This window comes from Oncorhynchus kisutch, unplaced genomic scaffold (genome assembly GCF_002021735.2).
Source record: "Oncorhynchus kisutch isolate 150728-3 unplaced genomic scaffold, Okis_V2 Okis09a-Okis19a_hom, whole genome shotgun sequence".
Classification (NCBI taxonomy): Eukaryota; Metazoa; Chordata; class Actinopteri; order Salmoniformes; family Salmonidae; genus Oncorhynchus; species Oncorhynchus kisutch.
In genome coordinates this window covers 5,065,690-5,073,217 of record NW_022261985.1, presented here as the reverse complement: position 1 = coordinate 5,073,217, position 7,528 = coordinate 5,065,690, and the positions used below count along the sequence as shown (strand labels likewise).

Genomic DNA, 7,528 nt, shown 5'->3' with positions numbered 1-7,528 from the left:
TCTAGCTACAGTATACAGTAGATCTGAGCTACACTGAAATACACTCTGAAATGATTCTGGAGTGGTGCTGTAAAGCTGTATCTAGCTACAGTATACAGTAGATCTGAGCTACACTGAAATACACTCTGAAATGAATCTGGAGTGGTGCTGTAAAGCTGTATCTAGCTACAGTATACAGTAGATCTGAGATACACTGAAATGATTCTGGAGTGGTGCTGTAAAGCTGTATCTAGCTACAGTATACAGTAGACCTGAGCTACACTGGCCACTTTGAAATGATTCTGAAGTGGCGCTGTAACACCACATAGCAATAACTGCAATTCTGTCTTCTATGATCCCCTGGGATTCCCAATATCCCCACTCAGTGTGATTCATCTTTAGGTTGCGGAGCATCGCTCACTGTGTACAGTAGACTTTAGAATGAATCTGGAGTCATGCAATAAAGCCATATGAGTGTAATGGACTTCTATATGACCTCATGGGATTCTCTATATCCTCAGTCTCGGTGTGAATCATCTATCGGTTCCAAACATCTGACCATCTCTCTGTGTCTTGTTTACCCCTATCATCAACCTTACCTATACGGCTCCAGGGAGCACGGTGCAAGACCTGGTTGCTATGGGGACTTGTCGTGGTTAAGAGGGAAGGGGAACTTGAATTGGATTGCGCCACTAATATATGGAATTATCTGCTGCCCTTCATAGGAAGGAACAAAATTGTGTATAATCTGGATACAGTGTATAATCTGGATACAGTGTATAATCTGGATACAGTGTATAATCTGGATACAGTGTATAATCAGAGAAGGCTTTTCTTCTATAGATGACAGAACAATGATGACATGTGACATAATAATGACATGTGACATAATAATGACATGTGACATAATAATGACATGTGACATAATAATGACATGTGACATAATAATGACATATGACATAATAATGACATATGACATAATAATGACATGTGACATAATAATGACATGTGACATAATAATGACATGTGACATAATAATGACATGTGACATAATAATGACATGTGACATAATAATGACATGTGACATAATAATGACATGTGACATAATAATGACATATGACATAATAATGACATATGACATAATAATGACATGTGACATAATAATGACATATGACATAATAATGACATGTGACATAATAATGACATGTGACATAATAATGACATGTGACATAATAATGACATATGACATAATAATGACATGTGACATAATAATGACATATGACATAATATTGACATATGACATAATAATGACATGTGACATAATAATGACATGTGACATAATAATGACATGACATAATAATGACATGTGACATAATAATGACATGTGACATAATAATGACATGTGACATAATAATGGGTTTATTTCTGCTGTATGTTTTTGATTCCCTCTATTGAAACTGTTATTACTGTTTGAATGGAACAAAGTGGGAGGGTTTTTGCTATAAAACATCCATGCATCCATATATACACAAACACAAACATGTAATTGTGTTTAATTTTGGCAGCTAGGATCAACAGGAATATCCAGCAGCACTGTGCCTCTGTGGGTTGTTTCTGTGTTCCTCCAGCAGCACTGTGCCTCTGTGGGTTGTTTCTGTGTTCCTCCAGCAGCACTGTGCCTCTGTGGGTTGTTTTTGTGTTCCTCCAGCAGCACTGTGCCTCTGTGGGTTGTTTCTGTGTTCCTCCAGCAGCACTGTGCCTCTGTGGGCTGTTTCTGTGTTCCTCCAGCAGCACTGTGCCTCTGTGGGTTGTTTCTGTGTTCCTCCAGCAGCACTGTGCCTCTGTGGGTTGTTTCTGTGTTCCTCCAGCAGCACTGTGCCTCTGTGGGTTGTTTCTGTGTTCTTCCAGCAGCACTGTGCATCTGTGGGTTGTTTCTGTGATCCTCCAGCAGCACTGTGCCTCTGTGGGTTGTTTCTCTGCTCCTCCAGCAGCACTGTGCCTCTGTGGGCTGTTTCTGTGTTCCTCCATGTTATTACACTCTGTACCAGAGAGTCATTTATTCAACTGGTCTATGCCCACTACTGGTGATGTAGCTACTGTTTGTGTCATGTAATAAGGGTGGACATCCAATAAACACATTGAGAACTCTATGGACCTTTAGAGCAGGCACAGGAACAGGAACAGGCACAGGAACAGGAACAGGAACAGGCACAGGAACAGGAACAGGAGCAGGAGCAGGAACAGGAGCAGGAACAGGAACAGGAACAGGAACAGGCACAGGAACAGGAACAGGAACAGGAACAGGAACAGGAACAGGCACAGGAACAGGCACAGGAACAGGCACAGGAACAGGAACAGGAACAGGCACAGGAACAGGAACAGGAACAGGAACAGGCACAGGCACAGGAACAGGCACAGGCACAGGAACAGGAACAGGCACAGGCACAGGAACAGGAACAGGAACAGGCACAGGAACAGGAACAGGCACAGGAACAGGCACAGGCACAGGAACAGGAACAGGAACAGGCACAGGCACAGGCACAGGAACAGGAACAGGCACAGGAACAGGCACAGGCACAGGCACAGGAACAGGCACAGGCACTGGAACAGGAACAGGAACAGGAGCAGGAGCAGGAACAGGAGCAGGAACAGGCACAGGAACAGGAACAGGCACAGGAACAGGAACAGGCACAGGCACAGGAACAGGAACAGGCACAGGCACAGGAACAGGAACAGGAACAGGAGCAGGCACAGGAACAGGAACAGGCACAGGAACAGGAACAGGCACAGGCACAGGAACAGGAACAGGCACAGGCACAGGAACAGGCACAGGAACAGGCACAGGAACAGGCACAGGAACAGGCACAGGAACAGGAACAGGAACAGGCACAGGAACAGGCACAGGAACAGGCACAGGAACAGGAGCAGGCACAGGAACAGGAACAGGCACAGGAACAGGAACAGGCACAGGAACAGGAACAGGCACAGGAACAGGCACAGGAACAGGAACAGGAACAGACACAGGAACAGGCACAGGCACAGGAACAGGCACAGGAACAGGAACAGGCACAGGAACAGGCACAGGAACAGGCACAGGAACAGGAACAGGCACAGGAACAGGCACAGGAACAGACACAGGAACAGGCACAGACACAGGAACAGGCACAGAAACAGACACAGGAACTGGCACAGAAACAGACACAGGAACAGGCACAGAAACAGACACAGGAACAGGCAAAGTAACAGACACAGGAACAGACACAGGAACAGACGCAGACACGGGAACAGACACAGGAACAGGCACAGGCACAGACACAGGAACAGGCACATGCACAGGAACAGGTTCCATTTGGGACCCAGCAGACAGTGGTTTTAAATTGAGGTTTGGGAGAATTCGTGGGCACCCCATTATGAGACCTGAATGGACCTTGTCCAATTAACTTTGTTGAAGTCAATGTTCCTCCCAACCATGTTGTATAAGAGACAGGCAAAAACCACTGAGCTCATTTGACATTTGCACACCTTGCTGACATTTCACACTGCATGTTGTTGAACGAGACTCTGCATGGAACAATCCATAGTAGAGATAGATACATCCTCAATGGGATGATCAGTGAATGATCTCTTAAATCATCCATATTTAATTTGCATCACATGTTGATATTGTATTTTATCAATTGTACAATCCTCCTCTTGTGATTGGGTTAACAACAGAAATAATAATGTTATAGATAAACAATTAGCTACTTTCGGTAGTGGGCTGTATGTGGCTATGTCGCTCTCCATGATGCTGGAATGTTGTTGATTACAATCGAATGCACACTCCATCTAGATTTGATCAAATCATTAGTTCATACTCTAATTGGTGAAATAAACATTTGTGCCAAACATAAGTAATACAAATGAGTCATGCGGAATGATTTTTATCCTATTTAAATTCAATTAAATACTGTAGCTGTTCCACAATGAAACGTAATGATTCACACAGGGAGGATTATCTCACATAAAATGCTGCCCTCTAGTGTTACAGAGCAGTCAATGCATGCCCTCTCGTGGTTGGTGGTTAGCGGTTGACGTGCCTATGAAACAGCCAATCGAGAAGCAGAGCACCGTAACGTGATCTATTGTATATTTACCCATTTCCTGTTTTCCTTAGCGAGCATATCTGTCAATAAAACGCTGACTATTCAGGTAATTTCCTTGGATGAAATGTTACATTTGTCTAGGTTTTTATCATAATCTACAAAACACCTTTTGAAATGGGCTGTCGTAAACTCAATGATGATTAGCTAGCTGATGCTGCTTTGCCAGTTAGCTAACCCAGCGTAAAATAAATTAACGTTAGGTACTAGCTGCTGTGTTGTATCGCTAGTTAGCAAAAAAACGACCGAGTTGTTGTAAAACACAGCTTCACTGATATACAGCCATGTTTTTTTCCAACTCTTCACAGTGAAGGCAGTGGCCCCTTTATTGATACAAGCCCATGTAATGACTCGTGTGTTCCCCGTTGGCCTGGAAATGTACTCGCTAGGTAACGTTAGGTGTCTCATAAGAGATGAATATTCGCCACAGAAACGTTTAGCTGTCCATTCCAATGTTTATATTGCTAAAAGTCGACAGTATTCTGGAGCAACGTTTTGCTCTCGATGACGTCTTTCAACCACTTCTCCCTGAACCTCGTTTCCCCTGGCCTGTGTGTCAGCCTGTTCGACTCCACTAGAAAGTACACCTCCACGGGCAAAGTCTGAGGTTTGATCTTGGAAATCACAATGACAAAGTAGACACTGGCAGTAGCCTTGGGGATCGGGGTACGTCGGGTGGGGATGCTCCATTGTGCCCGGTAGTGGTACTGTTTGTGAAACTCATGATCCGTCTCCTCGAGGAATACTAGGCTAAAAAGCCAGCTGGTGTGCACCTCCCATGTGTGGATGTACTCCTCGATTCGCACTTTCCCCAGTTCAATTGTAAAGTCCTTGCAAGTTATCCATTCTATGTTTCTAAACTCGTATTCGGTGGAGTCTTCCACTGCTTGCTGGTGGCCGAGGGCACCGCGTGCGTTCTCCACTACATTTTTCACGATTTCAGATGCTCTCAAGCTTAGGTTTGATGAAGGCCTCTCGTCCATCGTGTTTCTCTTCGTATATCAAAACTTACTTTGATAAAGTATTTGGAAACCCGTAGATATCATTCGTTTTCTACACTGGAAAACGAATGTTGTTGTTTTGAAGGGTTTCCATGGCTACCATAGAACAGAAGGAACATCCGGGGATTTGATAGCACTGGTTGGCCATTCAAACCCTATCTATTTTTTTTGTGTGGGACAAATACCTTTCTTCATTCTAATGAGGGGCTCCATTGTGGTTTTACTTAAGGCTAAATTGTATGTTTATTTAGCTAGACTTTGCACAAAGTCCTCTGACATCCATTAGCTTTCTTTCTCAGATATTCTAGGAGGCAGCTTCATTCCTAGATGACCTATGCTGGACCAGAGCCAAGAGGACTGACCCAGTCTCCAGAGGTTGCCCTGACTGACCCAGTCTCCAGAGGTTGTCCTAACTGACCCAGTCTCCAGAGGTTGTCCTGACTGACCCAGTCTCCAGAGGTTGTCCTGACTGACCCAGTCTCCAGAGGTTGTCCTGACTGACCCAGTCTCCAGAGGTTGTCCTAACTGACCCAGTCTCCAGAGGTTGTCCTGACTGACCCAGTCTCCAGAGGTTGCCCTGACTGACCCAGTCTCCAGAGGTTGTCCTAACTGACCCAGTCTCCAGAGGTTGTCCTGACTGACCCAGTCTCCAGAGGTTGTCCTGACTGACCCAGTCTCCAGAGGTTGTCCTGACTGACCCAGTCTCCAGAGGTTGTCCTAACTGACCCAGTCTCCAGAGGTTGTCCTGACTGACCCAGTCTCCAGAGGTTGTCCTGACTGACCCAGTCTCCAGAGGTTGTCCTGACTGACCCAGTCTCCAGAGGTTGTCCTGACTGACCCAGTCTCCAGAGGTTGTCCTGACTGACCCAGTCTCCAGAGGTTGTCCTGACTGACCCAGTCTCCAGAGGTTGTCCTAACTGAACACAGACCACACAAGCGAAGGAGATGACCCATCAAGGCCTATTCCCGTATCAGCACTGGCACAAGCAAGGCTGTAGTCCAGTCATACCATTTTAACTCTCTCCTGTCTCTGGTGTGAGCTGACGCATGTCGCGGATCAGGAGCACGCTCAACACTGTTACTAAAGCAGTAAGTGGCAGCGACCTCCTCTCCAAGATCTCCCGCCTTAAGCCCAGTGCCGCAGCCGCCCATGCAGAGAAGGTACTGGCCGAAGCGGAGCCTCTGACTCCATCTCCAACCCCGGCAGCTAGTGACCCTTCAGCTGCTGCAATAGACATGAAGCCACCAGAGCAGGATCAGACAGTAGGACAGGAACAGAACAATGGAGAAGAAGGGAAGGAGAATCAGCCACTTCAGGCTTTAGAGAAACCCTTCATGGCCAACGCCAAGCCCAAACAGAGCCTCGCTGCGTCAGTGGCTAACTCCGCCGCATCAGTGGCTATATCCACCGCTAGCTCCTCGTCAGCCATTGCCAAGCAGACGTTACAGCTGTTCCAACCAGAGGCCCTGTCCACCAACATGGACGAGACATACAGCAGCCTCTCTCAACACGTCAACAACTACTTTGGGAGTTGTAGTAGTCTATTAACAGGAGATGACAAGAAGCCTCACCATCTAAATGACAATGCTCAAGCATCCACGTCCTCCAAGCCTGCTCTCAGTCTACGCTATCAGAGTACTAAGAGCGGGGACCACATCCCCGTTTCAGTACCTGTGGCAGCTGAGACCAAGGCTATCCAGGGCAAGGCAGCTACCCCACAACCGACTCCTCCCCTGGAGGAGGTTAGCCCTGCCACAGACAGTACTTCCTCTGACCCAGTCTCCTATACCTCCACCCCTACCCCCACCCTAACACCCTCTAAAAAAGGGGGGTTTGGGCAGTATCTGTCTGACCCTCGTCCCAATGTTCAGGCATTCTTTGGCAGCTACATAGCACCCTTGGTACCTAGTAAGTTCAGAGCTGACCCCAAGAGCGTCACAGCAGCAGTTGAAGAGAAGACCACGGAGGAGGCTGTGAGGAAGCCTGGAGAGAAGATGGAGACTGAGGAGCAGAAGAAGAATGCTGAAGAGGGGGCCAATAAACTACTGCTGAGCCAGAGAGAGAAGGTACTGAAACTGATTCATATAAATGATTGATTCTCTGCCATGTGAATTAATTCAAATGAACTTTTAATACCCTGTCCATTTGAAGTGTCTTACCCTGTCCGTTTGAAGTGTCTTACCCTGTCCGTTTGAAGTGTCTTACCCTGTCCATTTGAAGTGTCTTACCCTGTCAGTTTGAAGTGTCTTACCCTGTCCATTTGAAGTGTCTTACCCTGTCCTTTTGAAGTGTCTTACCCTGTCCGTTTGAAGTGTCTTACCCTGTCCGTTTGAAGTGTCTTACCCTGTCTGTTTGAAGTGTCTTACCCTGTCTGTTTGAAGTGTCTTACCCTGTCAGTTTGAAGT

At 46.4% G+C, this 7,528-nt stretch overlaps 2 protein-coding genes across 2 annotated transcripts in view; one reads left to right on the top strand and one right to left on the bottom strand.

Moving 5' to 3' along the window:
* Positions 1-3,560: 3,560 nt before the first annotated feature.
* On the bottom strand, positions 3,561-5,215 carry LOC109876874 (A-kinase anchor protein 14). The gene has a single exon (XM_020469228.2). It carries the CDS (start codon positions 5,102-5,104, stop codon positions 4,586-4,588), a length of 519 nt encoding a protein of 172 aa, XP_020324817.1. The 5' UTR covers positions 5,105-5,215; the 3' UTR covers positions 3,561-4,585.
* LOC109886443 (calcium-independent phospholipase A2-gamma-like) overlaps positions 4,105-7,528 on the top strand; it is a 41,075-nt gene continuing 37,651 nt past the window's right edge. Inside the window, exons 1-2 of the mRNA XM_031815620.1 lie at positions 4,105-4,170; positions 5,422-7,189. Of these exons, the coding sequence (XP_031671480.1) occupies positions 6,170-7,189 (1,020 nt within the window). The 5' untranslated portion in view covers positions 4,105-4,170; positions 5,422-6,169. The remainder of the gene's footprint in view (positions 4,171-5,421; positions 7,190-7,528) is intronic.

Coding starts and splice junctions, on each gene's coding strand:
- LOC109876874 (XM_020469228.2), bottom strand. CDS start 5,104: ATGGACGAGAGGCCTTCATCAAACCTAAGCTTGAGAGCATCTGAAATC.